The sequence below is a fragment of the Molothrus aeneus genome, chromosome 29 (genome assembly GCF_037042795.1).
Source record: "Molothrus aeneus isolate 106 chromosome 29, BPBGC_Maene_1.0, whole genome shotgun sequence".
NCBI classification, from domain to species: Eukaryota; Metazoa; Chordata; class Aves; order Passeriformes; family Icteridae; genus Molothrus; species Molothrus aeneus.
This window is the reverse complement of record NC_089674.1, coordinates 1,115,412-1,133,139: the sequence shown is the minus strand read 5'-3', so window position 1 is coordinate 1,133,139 and position 17,728 is coordinate 1,115,412. Positions and strand designations below refer to the sequence as shown.

Genomic DNA, 17,728 nt, shown 5'->3' with positions numbered 1-17,728 from the left:
CAATTTTCCTGCATTTTCCCTGCCAGATCTTCCTGATTTTTCCCAGTTTTTCCTACTTTTTTCCCAGCTAGACTTTCCTGCATTTTCCCTACCAGATTTCCCCAATTTTTTCCTGCTGGATTTTCCCGCTTTTTCCCAATTTTTCCTACATTTCCCCTACCAGATTTCCCCAGTTTTTCCCCTGCTGGATTTTCCTGCTTTTCCCCATATTTCCCTGCCGGATTTTCCTGATTTCCCCCAATTTTTCCCACTTTTCCCCTGCCGTATTTTCCCCAATTTTTCCCCATTTTCCCCAGGCTCACCTTGCACTGCTCGGCCTCCGTCCGCAGCACCTCGGTGGAGGCCGAGCCCTCCCTGAGGAAGAGCCCCAGCGTGTCCTTCTCCAGGCACATGTCCCGGATGGCCCGCGCCGTCTTCCCGGTCTCCTTCCGCGAGTGCACGAACACCAGCACCTGCAAAAACCGGGAGCAGCCTGGGATCAGCTGGAGAAAACCAGGAGCAGCCTGGGATCAGCCTGGGAAAATCCAAGATCAGCTGGAGAAAACCTGGGAGCAGCCTGGGAAAAGAGCTGGGATCAGCCAGGGATCAGCCATGGAAAAACTGGGATCAGTCTGAGAAAACCAGGATCAGGCTGGGATCAGCCTGGAAAAACTGAGACCGGTCTGGGATCAGCCTGGGAAAAACCAGGATCGGCCTGGGAAAAGAGCTGGGATCAGCCAGGGATCAGCCATGGAAAAACCGGGATCAGCCTGGGATCAGATCCTGGGAAAAACCAGGATCAGCCTGGGAAAACCTGGGATTAGCCCAGGATTCCTTGGAACAGAGCTGGGATCAGGCTGGGAAAATCCAGGATCAGCCTGGGATCAGCCTGGGACTCCTGGGATAAGGGTGGGAAAAGAGCTGGGATTTATCCAGGTGGAAATTCCCTCATCCCAAAAGGAAAATTCCAAACGAATCACCCCAAAAATGGGAAAACCCAAAAGCTCCACTCCACCAAACTCCTCTGCAACATCAGCACCTCAAAATGGGGTAAAAAAGGGAGAAAAAAAAAAATCCCATTTTTTTTCCAGAGGATCAAGGTGGGATTTTTGGGAATGAGGGGTGGGACCTGGTTCTTGCCGGCGTGCTCCATGATCTTCTCGTAGACGATCTCGTTCATGATCTGGAAGCGTTTGATGGCTTTCTTCTCCGTGATGCCCACGTAGGTCTGCTCCAGGGGCACGGGCCGGAAGCTGGGAGGGAAAAAAATCCATGGAATTTGTGGAAAAAAAATCAGTGGAAAAGGGGGAAAAAAATCCATGGAAAAGGGGGAAAATGTCAGTGGGATTTGTGGGAAAAGATCTGTGGGAATGGGGGGATTGATGGGAAAAAATCTGTGGAGAAAGGGAATTTGTGGAAAAAAAATCTGTGGAATTTATGGAAAAATATCCATGGAAAAGGGGGATTTATGGAAAAAAAAATCCATGGAATTAGTGGGAAAATATCCATGGAAAAAGGAACTTATGGAGAAACCACCACCAAAAAATCCATGGAAAAGGGAATTTAGGGAGAAAATTAGACAAAAAAATCCATGGAAAAGGGAATTAATGGAAGAAGTGCCATATAAAACTCCATGAAAAAAAGGAATTTATGGAAAGAGCACCATGAAAAAGGGAATTTCTGGAGAAACCACCACCAAAAAAAATCCACGGAAAATGGAAATTGGGGAGAAACTGTGACCAAAAATCCATGAAAAAAGGAATTTATGGAGAAACTGTGACCAAAAATCCACGGAAAACGGAATTTATGGAGAAACTGTGACCAAGAATCCACGGAAAACGGAATTTATGGAGAAACTCTGACCAAGAATCCACAGAAAATAGAATTTATGGAGAAACTCTGACCAAGAATCCACGGCAAAGGGAATTTTCCCCATGTTCCCGCACCTGTTGTCGAAGTAGAACAAGCCCTTGGCCGGGTCCACGCGCAGGAATGTGGCCACGTCCTCGTAGTTGGGCAGCGTGGCGCTGAGCCCCACCAGCCGCACGTCCTCCTGCGTCATCTCGATGTTGCGGATGGCCCTGGCCACCAGCGACTCCAGCACGGGCCCGCGGTCGTCGTGGAGGAGGTGGATCTCATCCTGGGAGAAGGGGAGAGCTCAGGGAATTGTCCTCCCTCGTCTGGATTTGTGGGATCACAAAGTTCCTCTGGTTCCACTGCGGGTGCCACGGTTGGGAAGGTCCAAGGTTCTTCAACCCCAAAGCCCAGATCCACCTTGAGGAACACCTTGAGCTTCTCCACCCCCAAAGCCCAGATCCACCTTGAGGAACACCATGAGGAACCCTGAGGTTCTCCAACCCAAAACCCCAGATCCACCTTGAAGAACACCTCGAGGAACTTCCTGAGCTTCTCCACTCCAAAACCCCAGATCCACCTTGAGGAACCCTGAGGTTCTCTAGCCCCAAACCCCAGATCCACCTTGAGGAACCCTGAGGTTCTCCAGCCCCAAACCCCAGATCCACCTTGAGGAACCCTGAGGTTCTCCAGCCCCAAATACAAGATCCACCTTGAGGAACCACCTTGAGGTTCTCCACCCCAAATCCCAGATCCACTCTGAGGTTCTCCAGCCCCAAACCCCAGATCCACCTTGAGGAACCCCTTGGGCCCCAAACCCCAGATCCACCTTGAGGAACCCTTTGAGTTTCTCCAGCTCCAAACCCAAGATCCACCTTGAGGAACACCTCGAGGAGCCCCTAACCCCAGCTGCACCTTGGGGAGCCCCCTCCCTGCCCGCTGCAGGTGCTCACCAGGATGACCAGCCGCACCAGCTGGGTGTAGGTGCGCTCGCCGCCCTTGCGGGTGATGATGTCCCACTTCTCGGGCGTGCACACGATGATCTGCGTGGCGCTGATCTCCTCCTTGCACAGCTGGTGGTCCCCGGTCAGCTCGGCCACCGTGATCCCGTAGGTGGCCAAACGCTGGGAAAGACCCACAGGATGAGCGTGGAGAGACCTTTCCGTGGAGGTCCCAATCCCAAAATCCCACCCAAACTTCTCCTGGTGCAGTTTGAGGGTGTTCCCTCTTCTCGTGGTGTTCCCTGGGATGAGATCCCAAATCCCACCTGGATGTCCTCTCCTGCCAGGGAGTTGTGCAGAACCCCTCTGACCCCACTTTCTCCAGGCTGAGCTCCTCTCACAGATCCCTCAGAAATTCTCCATCTCTGGATGTTCTCCAACCCCATCACGCATCCCAGATCCCCCCAGGAATTCCCCATCCCTGGACCTTCTCCTACCCCACAACCCATCCCAGATCCCTCAGGAATTCCCCAGAGCCTTCTCCTTGTTCTCCACGCCTTCCCCACCTCTGTTCCCAGCCCCTCCATGATCCCAAACCTCCTGTTAGATTTGATCCAACTCATCCCCAACCCCAAACCTCCCCTTGGACCTGATCCCAAACCTCCTCTGGGACCTGATCCCAAACCTCCCTTTGGATCCAATCCCAAACCTCCTGGGGCTCCGAGCCCACTGACCCCTCACCTTGCTGAAGCTCCCGACCATCTCCTGCACCAGGGACCTCATGGGTGCGATGTAGATGATCTTGAAGTCGTCCACGTTGATGGTGCCGTCCATGTTGATGTGTTTGCCGATCTCCCTCAGCATGCACATCAGCGCCACGTTGGTCTTCCCTGCGCCCTGCGACCCAGACATTCCGTCCCAAAAAAAGTCCCTAAACAGCCTGGGATTATCCTGGACAGGTCCAAGCCCCAGATCCACCTTGAGGAACCCCGAGGTTCTCCAGCCCCAGATTCCAGATCCACCTTGAGGAACACCTCAAGAAACTCCCTGAGCTTCTCTAACCAAACCCCAGATCCACCTTGAGGAACCCCCTGAGCTTCTCCACCCCAAATCTCAGATCCACCTCGAGGAGCACCTTGAGGAACCCCCTGAGCTTCTCCACTCTCAAAAAGGGTCACCCATGTTCATCTTCCCCATGCCCCGAAACGGAGAAATTCCATCCCAAAAAGATCTGGGACTTCTCCACAAAAAGGGCCACCCAACTCCACATTGGTTTTCCCAGTGTGTCCGTTCCAAAAAAAATCCTGGAATTCTCTTGGACAGGTCCAAGGTTCTCCACACCAAACCCCAGATCCACCTTGAAGAACCCTGAGGTTCTCCAGCCCCAAACCCCAGATCCACCTTGAGGAACACCTTGAGGAACTCCCTGAGCTTCTCCGTGCCAAACCCCAGATCCACCTTGAAGAACCCTGAGGTTCTCCAACCCAAAACCCCAGATCCACCTTGAGAAACACCTTGAGGAGCCCCCTGAGTTTCTCCACGCCCAAAAAGGGTCACCTAGTGCCACGTTGGTCTCCTCCACACCCTGAAACTGAGACATTCCACCCCAAAACATCCTGGAATTCTTCCCAAAACCCCAAATCTCACCGTGGGGGCACAGAGCAGCAGGTTCTCGTCGGACTCCAGCGCCGCCCGGAACAGTTTGCTCTGGATCCTGTTGAGGGTTTTGAAGCCCTCAAAGCCAGCCTGGGCATATTTGGGAAGTTTTTCCACAGAAACCAATTGCTGGGAAGAGGGAAAATGTGGGAAAAAAAAGGAATTTAGGGTTTTTTTCCAGGTCAAAAAGGAAAAATTTCTGATTCTTTTAGGGCTGGGAATGAGGGAAAATTCAATTTTTATCCTCTCAGATTCCATGGAAAAGCCAAATCCTCAAATCCCAAACTGATCCTGGTATTAGGGAAAACATTTGGGATTAATCCCAATAATGGCACAAAAAATAAAAAAAAATTTAAAAAAAAAATCATTTTTTTCTTTTTTTTGGGGGGAACAAATCTTGTTAGCCCTGAAGGGTTTGAGTTTTGATAGGAAAAAATAAAAATAAATCAATTTTTTCCATTTCTTTGGAGGGACAAACTTGGTCAGCTCTGAAGTGTTTGGGTTTTCATGGGAAAAAATGAAAATAAATCAAATTTTTGGTGTTTTTTTGGGGAACAAACCTCATCAGCCCCAAAGGGTTTGGGTTTTAGGGCAGGGACGTGAACTTCCTCGTATCCCTTGCGTTGTCTCCGGAAGGATCCGTCCGGGAGCTGGCACCTCTTGTTGGCCATGAAGTGACTGCCCTGGGCAAACACCAGATCCTCCAAATCCAGCACCTGCCTGGGAGCCAGAGCCTGGAAAAGAATGGGGGAAAATGGGAGAAATGGGGAAGAAAAAATATAAAAAAAAAATGGGGAAAAAATGGGGGCAAAATGGGGAGAAAGTGGGAAAGAAATGGGGGGGAAAATGGGGGCAAAATGGGAAAGAAATGGGGAAACCATGGGGGGAAAACCATGGGGGGAAACCATGGGGGGAAAACCATGGGGGGGAAACCATGGGGGGGAAACCATGGGGGGGAAACCATGGGGGGGAAACCATGGGGGGGAAACCATGGGGGGGAAACCATGGGGGGGAAACCATGGGGGGGAAACCATGGGGGGGAAACCATGGGGGGGAAACCATGGGGGGGAAACCATGGGGGGGAAACCATGGGGGGAAAACCATGGGGGGAAAACCATGGGGGGAAAACCATGGGGGGAAAACCATGGGGGGAAAACCATGGGGGGAAACCATGGGGGAAACCATGGGGGAAACAGTAAAAATAGGAATTGTTTCTCCTCGTGTCTGAAGGGAAAGCTGCAGATTCCAGGTGGGAATCCATCTTCCCTGTGGGACCAAAAGTTTTTTGGGATAGCTGGGGGTGTTGTGGGAGGAAATCCCAGGATTTTACCTCTCCTCCCTGGTCCAGATCCATGGATTCCAGGTCGGTGTCCATGCGGGACTGGCGCACGCGTTCCCGCCGGGAGCGTTCCTCCTGAGGGGAAAAATCAGGATTCGACCTCAGGTAAGAGGCTCAGACTCCTCCAAAGTGCTCCTGTTCCCTCAAGTTTTTAGGAATAAACCAGGAATAACCATTTTGATAAACAGGGAATTATCATTTTTGGCGGGAAAACCAAATTTCCCCTCACAAAAATGGCTCCCACCAGGAGGGTTCCTCCTGAGGGGAAAAATTGGGATTGAAGCTCATCCTCCTCCAAGGTGCTCCTATTCCCTCAATTCCTACAAATTCTTTGGGAAAAGCCATCCAAAAATCAGGAATAACCATTTTAATAAACCAGGAATAATCATTTTAGGCGGGAAAACCAAATTTCCCCTCACAAAAATGGCTCCCACACCTGAGGGGAAAAATTTGGATTCAGCCTCTTAAAGTGCTCCTGTTTCCTCAATTTCTTTGGAAAACTCATCCACAAACCAGGAATAACCATTTTTATAAACCAAGTTTGGGATATTTTGAGGGATTTGGGGCATTTCAGAGTGATTTTTTTAATGGGATTTTGATGGAAAAGCTGATCCTGAGAAAGCAGAAACGGACATGGCAGTGTCACTTCCCCACAGATTTTTGGGGAATTCCAGCCCCCATTCCCAACCCCAAACCCAAATCCCACAACAAACCAGGAACCATTTGGGGTTTTTTTGTGGGATTTGGGGCATTTCAGGGTGATTTTTTGGTGGAATTTTGATGGAAAATCACACCCTGGAAGGCGGAAGTGGCCAGGGCAGCGTCGCTTCCCCAGAGATTTTTGGGGAATTCCATTCCCCATTTCCAACCCCAACCCCAAATCCCACAAATCCTATAAAAATTCCTGACCCGGATCAGATCCTCTTTTTCTGTCTCGTGGAGCTGGTAGAGGAATTTGGAGAGCTCGGGGTCGGCCTCCATCTTGCCCATGATGCGCTCCTTCTCCGCCTCGCTCTGCGCGCTGGCCAGCAGGGTACAGTACAGGACTGGGAAAAAAATCAACATTTGTGGGATTTTTATGGGATTTTTGGGGGATTTGTACAAGATTTGCATGGGAACGTTACGGGATTTGTTGGCAATTTTTAAAATGGGATTTTTCCAGGAATTTTTTGGGGATTTAATCTGATTTTTTTTTTATTTTTATGGGATTTTATCTGATTTTTTTGGGGATTTTATCTGATTTTTTTTTTTTTATGGGATTTTAATTTTTTTTTAATGGGATTTTTAATGGGAGTTTTTTGGGACTTTTATGGAATTTGCTGGGAATTTTTGATATTTTTATGGGATTTGTTGCGATTTCTATGGGAATTTTAGGGATTTGATGGAATTTGATGGGATTTTTTGGGATTTTGATGGGATTTTTTTGGGATTTTTTTGGGGATTTCATGGCCAGAATTCCATTGGAAAAGGAAAACGAGGCTCACTCATCATCCTGTGCTGCCTGAGGACCTTGATGAAGTCGAAGGTGTTGAAGCCCAGCAGCAGCACCAGCTGGTTCTCACATTCCCGGTCATCGCTGGCAGTCTGGGGGGAAAAAAACCATGGAATTCTCACACCCAGGGAATCCAGATCCCTGATTTCCACTGGATGGAGGTGAGGAGAGGTCAGGAAAAGAGAGGAAAAAAATCCTGGAAACTTAAAATTATCCTAAAATCTAAAAATAAGCCAAAAAATTCCCATTTTCCCTCAAAACCAAGGGAATCGGGAGGGGGAAAATCCATGGAGGTGCAAAAACAATCCCAAAAATTTCTATTATTCCTCAAAAACATGGAAACCAGGAAGGGAACACCCCATGGAGGAAGGAAAAACAATGCCAAAGATTCCCATTTCCCCAAAAAATTATGGAAATCAGGAGGGAAAAGACCCCATGGATGATCTCCAAGGAAAAACCACCCCAAAATCCCATAAAATCCCAAGGAATTAATTTTAACCCAAATTCCCAGTTTTTAGAGGGAAAATTCTCCCAAATCTCAAGGATTTGGTGACCACAGACCTTGAGGACCTCAAAAATTCCCATTTTTCCAGCAATCAAGAAGGAACAAACTCACGGACAGCGATTTCCAAGGGAAAAACCACCCCAAAACCCCACAGAAACACAAAGAACGGGGTTTTGACCCGAATTCCCACTTTTTTAGAGGGAGAATTCTCCCAGATCCCAAGGATTTGGTGGCCACAGACCTTGAGGATCTCCAGGACCTCGTCTGCCTTTTTCTGGGAGACGATGGCGTCGTCGTAGAAGCGGCTGAGCTGGCGCTGCAGCCAGAAGGCGTCGATGTCCCGCGGGTGCAGATCCTTCTTCTTGGAGCTCATCAGCTCCCCCGAGGCCACCAGCTGCAAAATCCCAAAAATTCCCATTATTCCCAGGATCTGAGGAAATTTAGCTCCCTGAAATCCCCCCCAAAAAATCCCGTAAAATCCCATTATTCCCATGTTTTCCATGTCCCACAGCTGTCAGATCCTTCTTCTTGGAGCTCATCAGCTCCCCCGAGGCCACCAGCTGCAAGATCCCAGAAATTCCCATCAAAATTCCATCAAAATACCAAAAAAAAAAAAATCCCAAAAGATCCCATTACTCCCAAGTTTTTGATGCCCCATTGGTGGCAGGTTCTTCTTGGAGCTCGTCAGCTCCCCCGAGGCCACCAGCTGGAAAATCCCAAAAATTCCCATTATTCCTGGGATTTGAGAAAGTTTAGGGCCATGAAATCCCAAAAAATTCCATTAAAAACCCATAAAAATAAAAAAAAATAAAACACAAAAAATTCCCATAAAAATCCCAACAATTCCCATAATAAAAATTCCTCTAAGACTCCCATAAAACCCCCAAAAACTCCCATAAAAACCCCAAAAAATTTACACAAAACCCCCAAAAACTCCCACAAAAACCCCAAAAAATTTCCACAAAAACCCCAAAAAATTTCCACAAAAACCCCAAAAAATTTCCACAAAAACCCCAAAAAATTTCCACAAAAACCCCAAAAGCTCCCCAACAAACCCCAGATATTCCCATTTGCCAGCGATCCCACACTCACGTTGGCCGAGAGCGTGCAGCGCACCACGGCCTCGTCCCCCTCCAGGTCATCGTCCGACGCCTCGTCCCGAACCTCCCCGTAGATGTCCTCGTCCCCCTCCTGTGGGGACACCTCTCATTTTACCCCTTTTTCCTCAAAAATCCCTTTTTTACCCCACTTTTCCCACACAAAATCCCATTTTTCCCCTCAAGAATCCCTATTTTTTTTTTGCCTCTTTTCCCCCCAAAAAATCTCATTTTATTCCTTTCCTCCCAAAACATGGGGTCAAGGGAAATGGGACCAAGGGAAATGGGACCAAGGGAAATGGGACCAAGGGGCAATGGGACCAAGGGGCAATGGGACCAAGGGGCAATGGGACCAAGGGGCAATGGGACCAAGGGGCAATGGGACCAAGGGGCAATGGGACCAAGGGGCAATGGGACCAGGGGCAATGGGAATGGGACCAAGGGGCAATGGGACCAAGGGGCAATGGGACCAAGGGGCAATGGGACCAAGGGGCAATGGGACCAAGGGGCAATGGGACCAAGGGGCAATGGGACCAAGGGGCAATGGGACCAAGGGCAATGGGACCAAGGGGCAATGGGACCAAGGGGCAATGGGACCAAGGGGCAATGGGACCAAGGGGCAATGGGACCAAGGGGCAATGGGACCAAGGGGCAATGGGACCAAGGGCAATGGGACCAAGGGCAATGGGACCAAGGGCAATGGGACCAAGGGGCAATGGGACCAGGGGCAATGGGAATGGGACCAAGGGGCAATGGGACCAAGGGGCAATGGGACCAAGGGGCAATGGGACCAAGGGCAATGGGACCAAGGGCAATGGGACCAGGGGCAATGGGACCAAGGGCAATGGGACCAAGGGCAATGGGACCAAGGGCAATGGGACCAGGGGCAATGGGACCAAGGGCAATGGGACCAGGGGCAATGGGACCAGGGGCAATGGGACCAGGGGCAATGGGACCAAGGGAAATGGGACCAAGGGTGACCCCACAGGACCCGGGCTGAGGGGCCGGAGCCGTCCCCACCTCCTCGTCGGACTCGAACTGCACGTTCACCCCGTAGGTCTCGTCGATGTTGTCATCTGCAGGGAACAGGGCATGGAATTGCTGGGAATTCCTGGAATTCTGCATGGGATCCACCCGGAATCCACCAGGAATTCCCTCAGAATCCACCCGGAATTCTGCGCGGAATTCACCCGGAATCCACCCAAAATCCCACAAGGAATTCACTGGGAATTCACTGGGAATTCACCTGGAATCCACCCGGGATCCCAAAAAAATCCCAAAAATTGGAAACAAAATAAAAAATATTATATTAAATAATATAAAAAAAAAATCCCCAAAAATCCTCAAAATAATCCCCCAAAATTGGAAAAAAAAATTGCAAAAAAAAATTGCAAAAAATGCCCCGAAAAATAAAAACTATAAAGTATTGAAAAAATCCCAAAAAATGCTCAAAAATCTTGCCAAAAATTGCCAAAAAAATTGCCAAAAAAGTGCAAAAAAAGCCCCAAAAAATCCCTAAAAATCTTTAAAAAATCCCCCAAAAATCAAATCAAATAAATATATAAAGAATATTTTTTAAATCCTCCAAAAATGAAAAAAAAAAAATTGTGGAAAAAACACACAAAAAATTTGCAAAAAATCACAAAAAATGTACCAAAAAATTTGCAAAAAATCCCTTTAAAATCCTCAAAAAATCCCTAAAAAATTCCCCAAATTCCCATAAATCCTCAATTTCCCCCTACCCATGTTCTGGATGTCCTTGTCCCCGCCGTAGTCGGTGATCTTCTTGCCCAGGTTGACCAGCACGTGGTAGCGCGTGTCGTCGGTGGGGCCCAGCAGCAGCTCCACCTCCTTGCGCCGCTCCTTGTCCCGCAGCTTCTCGTTCTTCAGCACGGCCAGGACCTCGTCTGCTGCTCCACACAGGATGTCCCGGGGCTGGGGAGGGGGACGGGACACCGGGAATGCTGAGCCAGGAGCAGGCCGGAGCCGCCCGGGACACTGGGAATGTCCCAGGTCGTGGTGGGACCGGGTGAGCTTTGGTGTCCCTCAAACCCGAACCGTTCCACGGTTCCATGTGGAGATTTGGGTGGGATTTTTGGGAAGGAATATTGGGTGAGGAGCTGGGATCCTTACAAGTGTCCAAGAGCAAGTTGGAGCCACCTGGGACAGTGGGAAATGTCCCAGCTCATGGTGGGACCAGGTGAGCTTTGGTGTCCCTCAAACCCAAATTGTTCCAAGGTTCCATGTGGAGATATGGGTGGGATTTTGGGAAGGAGTTCTTCCTTTTGGGGATGATGAGGGGCTGGGATCCCTGGAAGTGTCCAAGGCCATTCTGGAGCCACCTCATCCAGTGGGAAATGTCCCAGCCCATGGTGGGACCAGGTGAGCTTTGGTGTCCCTCAAACCCAAACCACTCCATGGTTCCATGGAATGCAGGTGCAGGTTTAGGTGGGATTTTGGGAAGGAATGTGGGGTGAGGGGCTGGGATCCCTGGAAGTGTCCAAGACCAAGTTGGCACCACCTCATTCAGTGGGAAATGTCCCAGCTCATGGTGGGATCTGATGAGCTTTAAGGTTCTTTCCAACCCAAACCATTCCATGGTTCCACGTGGAGATCTAGGTGGGATTTTGGGAAGAAAAATTGGGAGAGGAGCTGGGATGGAATTCCCAGAGAAGCTGCGATCCCTGGGAGTGTCCAAGCCCAGGCTGGTCCAGCAGAAAACATCTCAACCCATGGCAGAACTTCCCAACTTCTAAAACTTCCCAAACCATACCAGGATTCCATGTGGAGACTTGGGTGGGATTTTGGGAAGGTTGTGGGATGGAATCCCCAGAGAAGCTGGGATCCCTGGAAATGTCCAAGCCCAGGCAGGTCCAGCAGAAAACATCTCAACCCAAGGTAGAACTTCACAACATCTACAAGCCCTTCCAACCCAACCTATTCCACGATTCCATGCGGAGATTTGGGTAAGATTTTGGGAAGGTGGTGGGATGGAGTCCCCAGAGCAACTGCAATCCTTGGGAGTGTCCAAGCCCAGGCTGGTCCAGCAGAAAATGCCCCAACCCAAGGTAGAACTTCACAACGTCTACATCCCCTTCCAACCCAACCTATTCCATGATTCCATGTGGAGATCCAGGTGGGATTTTGGGAAAAACTATTGGGAGAGGAGCTGGGATGGAATTCCCAGAGAAGCTGCGATCCCTGGGAGTGTCCAAGCCCAGGCTGGTCCAGCAGGAAACATCTCAACCCATGGCAGAACTTCACAACGTCTACATCCCCTTCCAACCCAACCTATTCCACGATTCCATGTGGACATTTAGGTGGGATTTTGGGTGAGGAGCTGGGATGGAATTCCCAGAGAAGCTGGGATCCCTGGGAGTGTCCAAGCCCAGGCTGGTCCAGCAGGAAACATCTCAACCCGTGGTAGAACATCTACATCCCCTTCCAACCCAACCCACTCCACATCTCCCAACCTCACCCCATGGGGACATCGGGACTGGATCCCCCAGCCCCAAAACGCCAGAGATGACCCCAAAGCTCACCTGGTCACCCAGGGCAGCCTGGATGAAGCTCAGGAGGACCTCGTAGGTCTCTCGTGTCTCCTTGGTCTTGGGCTTGTAGATGATGCCCACCATCTCATCGATGCCCTCGGAGAGCAGAGTGTAGCCCTTCATCTTGTTGATGTCGTGCCTGTCCTCGTCCCTCTTCCTCCTCCTGGAAAAATTGGGGGAAACTGGGAATTAGGGATGCTCAGGGATCAAATCCTGCTTTTTCCGACCCATTTTTTTCCCCAAAAAAACACAATAAAAATTGATTTATTTTCATTTTTTGTGATGATTTTGGTGGCTCCCAGTTGGGGTTGGTTTGGGGTTTTGGGTTTTCCAACGCCAAAAATTCCCTCATGGCCAAATCCTGCTATTTCTAGATCAATTTATTCCAAAAAAAGAGAAAAAATTTATTTATTTTCACATTTTTAGATCATTTTGGTGGCTCCCAGTTGGGGTTGGTTTGGGGTTTTGGATTTTCCAACCTCAAAAATGTTGAGTTGGAAAAGGGGAAGCTCCAAATAAAAAGAGATTTTTGGGGATATTTGGCACCAAGAAAAGCAAGTTTTTGGGATATTTCATACCAAAATAAGCAGAATTTTTGGGATATTTAGCACCAGAAAATGCAATTTTTTTTTTTTATATTTGGCACCAAGAGAAGCAATTTATTTGGGATATTTGGCACCAAGAAATGCAGATTTTTGTGGGATATTTAACACCAAGAAAAACAGATTTTTTTTAATATTTAGCACCAAATAAACCTTTTTTTTTTTCAGAAATTTGGGCACCAAAATAAGCGATTTTTTGGGAAATTGGGCACCAGGAAAAGTAGGGATTTTTGGGATATTCAGCATCAAGAAAAATAGATTTTTTAAAAATATTTAGTACCAAAACCCCCAAATATTTTGGGATACTTAGCACAAAAAACCCTTTTTTTTTTTGAAAATGAGCCACCAGCAAAAATCAACTTTTCCGAACCCAAACTGGAACCTCTCCCACCCTTTCTCCCATGATCCCAGGATGAAAATCCCCAATTTTTCTGCTCACTTGGCTCTCCTCTCCTCCTGCATTTGGGGTTTGGTCCTCTGGGCCTTGTCCCCCATGCGGGTCCCCTCCAGTTTCCCCACCAGGGACAGAACCTCCCCCGTGGGCTCGTCCCGGCGCGTGCGGTCGATCAGGGAGCGGTCGGCCTGGAGCACCAGGTTGGAGTTCTGGGGGCAAAAACGGGAAAAATGGGATTAAAGTGAGGTTAAAATGGGGTAATATGGGATTAATATGGGATAAAATGGGATTTATATGGGGGGAAATGGGATTGAATTGGGATTCCCTACTCGATCAGGGAGCAGACAGCTTGGAGCACCAGGTTGGAGTTCTGGGGGAAAATGGGGAAAAAATGGGATTAAATGGGAGTAATACGGGGTAAAATAGGATTGAAATCCTGAAATGGAGCTTGGGAATCCCAAAATGAATGTGGGGGTCCCAAAGTGGGACTGAAGGGTCTCAAATGGGGCTGAGAGAGGACCAAGGGGTGCCAAAATGGGATGGGGGAGTCTTAAAATGGGACTGGAAATCCCAAAATGGGACTGGAAATCCCAAAATGGGACTGAGGAATCCCAGCCTAGGGAAGGGAGAAGTCCAAGGGGTTCCTAAAATTGGGCTGAGGGTCCCAAAATTAGGTTGAAGGTGGTCCAGGGGGTCCCGAAATGGGACTGGGGATCCCAAAATGGGGCTGGAAGAAGTCGAGGGGGTCCCAAAATGGGACTGGGGATGTCAAAATGGGCCAGGGGAAACCCAACATGGGATTGAGAGGGGCCCCATAATGGGACAGGAGATCCCAAAATGGGGCTGGGGAACCCCAGATTGGGACTGGGGAATCCCAAACTGGGGCTGAGAGAAGTTCAAGGGATCCCCAAATGGGACCGGGGTGCCCAAACGGGACATGGGGTGGCAAAATGGGGTCCGAGGTCCCAGTACGAGGCTGAGGGTCCCATAATGGGTCCCAAAACTGGGGTGGAGGCAGCTCACGGTACCGAGGTGCGGCCATGGTAACGGTATGGGCTCACGGTACCGGGGTGCGCTCACAGTAACGGGTTGGGACTCAGGGCACCGAGCGCGCACTCACCGCCTTGTACTCATACTGCAGGCTACGGGCGGTCACGTCCGCCATGGCTGCACCGGGAACGGGGCCCCGAACGGGGCCGGGAACGGGAACGGGAGCGGGGCCGGGAACTGGCCCTGATAAAGCCGCGCCGCCGCCGCACCGGAAACAATCAGCAGAACTTCCGGGTTAGGCGGAAACGCCCCTGCGCACGCGAGGGCGAGGCTCCGCCCATTACTCATTCTGATTGGTTGATACCCGCTAAACCCCGCCTCATACGCCGGGAGCTGCCTGTGATTGGTTGGACCGCCAGCCCGCCTGATTTTGATTGACGTTTAAACGCCTGAAGGCGGCGGGGCGGGGCAGGAGGCGGGGTCAGCGCGAAGTTTGCCGCTTCCTATTGGTTGATTATAGAGAAAACCACGCCCACTTGGCTCAGACCGCGCCCCTTTCCGGTCAGGGCACACGTGGTGCCCACGGCGGGGGGGGGGGGGCCGACACCCCCGAATTGTCCCCGAGGAGGGCATCGAGGGGTCCCTGGGCATTTGGGGGTCTCTGGACATTCAGGAGTTTCTGGGTGTTGGGGGATCCCTGGGCATCGAAGGAGTCCGTGGGCATTTGGGTATCCCTGGGCCTGAAGAGGTCCCTGGGCATTGGGGTTTCCTGGGCATTGAGGGGTCTCTGGGCATTTAGGGGTAGCCGGGCATTGAGGGGTCTGTGGGCACTATGGGGTACCCAGGCACTGAGGGGTCTCTGGGCATTTGGGGGTCTCCAGGTATTTGGGGGTCCCTGGGCATTTTGCGGTCCCTGAGTGTGCCCACCCAGGGTTGTGTCCCTGTTCATTTTGGGTTGCCAGGGGACACGGGCAGCGCTTTTTCTTCCCTGCTTTTCTAAGTACTTGTTCCCTCTCCCTGGTGCCCCCCCCGGCCTGGCTTTGGGGTCACAGCTCAGTGCCCACTGCGGTGTCCTCGTTATCTCGGCCCCGTTAATTAGCAGAGCGCGGTGCCAGTGCCTGGAGAGGTGCCCGGCGGCTGTGCCAGCTCGGCCATGTCCCAGCGGGGGTGGCACCACGTGGCACTTTGTCCTGTCCCTGGAGGTGACCTGGCTGTGCTGCCACACCTGGTGCCCACCTGGGGTTTGTCCTCGTCCTCTCCAGTAAGGGATCCTGGGCACCGGGATGGCACCAGGGTGGCACTGGGATGGCACTGGGGTGGCACCGGGAATGGCACTTGGATGGCACTGGGGGTGGCAACGATGATGGCACAGAGGGTGGCATTGGGATGGCACCGGGATGGCACTGGTCAAACTGGCATGAACTGGGATGAGCTGAGCTCATCTGGGATTGGTCAAACTGGGCTGAACTGGCCTGAGCTGAGCCAAACGGGGATAGGCTGAGCCTGGTTAAGCTGGGCTGAACTGGGCCAAACTGGAGTGGGTAAAACCAGGCTGAGCTGAGCCGAGCCAGGCCAGTAAAGCCAGGCTGGACTGACCCAGGTTGAACCAGACTGGGCTGAGTCCAACTGGGTTGAGCTGAGCCTGGTTAAGGTGGCCTGAACTGGGCTGAGTCCAACCAGGACACTCCAAACTGGGCCAAGCCTGGTTGAGCTGAGCCTGGCCAGTGGGGCTGAACTGGGCTGAACTGGACTCAGCTCAATCAGGACACTCCAAACTGGGCCGAGCCTGGTTAAACCAAGCCAGGCCAGTGGGCTGAACTGGGCTGAGTGGTTCTGGATGGGACCCAAACCAAGCCGAGCTGAGCTGGGCTAAGCCTAGTTGAGCCAACTGGTCCCAGTAAGACCCGACTGGTTCCGATCCGATCAGACCCTCCCCGAGCAGTCCCGATCCTACGAGAGCGGACCCGAACGGTCCCGATCTGACCCGAGCGGCTCCGATCTGACCCGACCCGACCCGAGCCCCCTCCTCTGAGGGGGTCCGTGACGTCACGGGCGGGGCGGTGCCGCTCGGGGCCGCGCGGCGCGCTCCCCTCACGGCCGCTCCCGCCTCCCGCGCCCCGGCCGGGCCCCCCCGCGCCCCCCGGAACCCCCGCCCCGCTCCGCCGCCTCCCTCCGCCGCCCCGCCCGGGCCCCCGCCCCGCTCCGCCGCCGCCCGCCGCCCCGGCCGGGCCCCCCCAAACCGCCCCCCCGCCCCTCACGGCCGCCTCCCGCCTCCCGCCCCCCCGCCGCCGCCGCCGCCGCCGCCGCCGCCGCCGCCGCCGCCGCCGCCGCGCCCTGAGGTGAGTGCGGGCCCCCCCCCCCGCCCCGCCCCGGTATTGTTGTGGCGGAGCTGCGGGGGCGGGAGGAGGAGGGGGAGGCGCTTTGTTCCTCCCGGTACCGGGGATCTCCACCGGCTCCCCCCCCACCCCCGCGATCCGCCCGTGGATGGGGGGGCCGGAATCGCCCCCTCCGCCGCTCGGAGCCGTCGGTGCAGCGGGAAATCCCCCCCACGGTAACGGCAGCGGGGAGCGGGGGGTGCCGGGGGCGCGTGGCTTGGGCGGGCAGCGCCGCGGGGAGCTGGGGTGGCACCGTGTGGGGACCCTGGGGTGGCACCGTGTGGGGACCCCCCCGGCCGGGCCCCTCAGGGCACTCCCGGAGTATCCAGCGCCGAACTTGGGCACCGCGGGGCCGCCGGCCTGGCTGTGTGTGGCACCCCGAGGGTGGCTGTCCCCGCTTTGGGGACCCCGGCCGTGCCCCTGGCACCCCGGCCATGCCCTGGGCACGCCGTTGGTGCCCCGTGGCCTGAGGCACCGTGGCCGTGCTTTGTCCCTGTCGCCGTGCCTGTTGCAAGCCCAGCTGTGCCTGTTGAGCCCCAGCCGTGCCCACGGCAGCTTGGCCGATCCTGTGGCACCCCGGCTGTGCCCAGGGCACCCCAAACTGGCCTGTGGCACCCCAGATTTGCCTAGGGTGCCCTGGCTGTGATGGTGGCACCCCGATTTTTGCCCGTGGTACCCTGGCCAGGCCTGTGATGGCCCCCAATCTTTTCCCGTGGGACCCCCGACTCTCCCTATGGCACCCCAGCTGGCACCCCAGATGTGCCCCTGACACCCCAGCTGTGCCCGTGGCACCCCAGCTGTGCCCCTGACATCCCAAATACCCCAGGTGTGGCCATGACACCCCAGCCATGTCCCTGGCACCCCAGATATGCCCCTGACACCCTAACTGTGCCCGTGGCACCCCAGCTGTGCCCGTGGCACCCCAGATGTGCCCCTGACATCCCAAACGTGGC

At 52.8% G+C, this 17,728-nt stretch overlaps 1 protein-coding gene across 2 annotated transcripts in view; it reads right to left on the bottom strand.

Moving 5' to 3' along the window:
- SNRNP200 (small nuclear ribonucleoprotein U5 subunit 200) overlaps positions 1 to 14,641 on the bottom strand; it is a 33,567-nt gene extending 18,926 nt beyond the window's left edge. Inside the window, exons 1-17 of one of the 2 annotated variants that reach the window (XM_066567335.1) lie at positions 14,531 to 14,641; positions 13,456 to 13,619; positions 12,406 to 12,577; positions 10,606 to 10,798; positions 9,884 to 9,939; positions 8,859 to 8,957; positions 8,008 to 8,160; positions 7,254 to 7,353; positions 6,679 to 6,815; positions 5,761 to 5,844; positions 4,991 to 5,164; positions 4,422 to 4,559; positions 3,516 to 3,671; positions 2,787 to 2,957; positions 1,926 to 2,119; positions 1,109 to 1,232; positions 303 to 452 (exon numbers count right to left, since the gene is read on the bottom strand). In XM_066567335.1, the coding sequence (XP_066423432.1) occupies positions 303 to 452; positions 1,109 to 1,232; positions 1,926 to 2,119; positions 2,787 to 2,957; positions 3,516 to 3,671; positions 4,422 to 4,559; positions 4,991 to 5,164; positions 5,761 to 5,844; positions 6,679 to 6,815; positions 7,254 to 7,353; positions 8,008 to 8,160; positions 8,859 to 8,957; positions 9,884 to 9,939; positions 10,606 to 10,798; positions 12,406 to 12,577; positions 13,456 to 13,619; positions 14,531 to 14,575 (2,310 nt within the window). In that variant the 5' untranslated portion in view covers positions 14,576 to 14,641. The remainder of the gene's footprint in view (positions 1 to 302; positions 453 to 1,108; positions 1,233 to 1,925; positions 2,120 to 2,786; positions 2,958 to 3,515; positions 3,672 to 4,421; positions 4,560 to 4,990; positions 5,165 to 5,760; positions 5,845 to 6,678; positions 6,816 to 7,253; positions 7,354 to 8,007; positions 8,161 to 8,858; positions 8,958 to 9,883; positions 9,940 to 10,605; positions 10,799 to 12,405; positions 12,578 to 13,455; positions 13,620 to 14,530) is intronic. The other variant, XM_066567334.1, reaches the window with a different exon arrangement.
- Between the last annotated feature and the right edge of the window lie 3,087 nt (positions 14,642 to 17,728).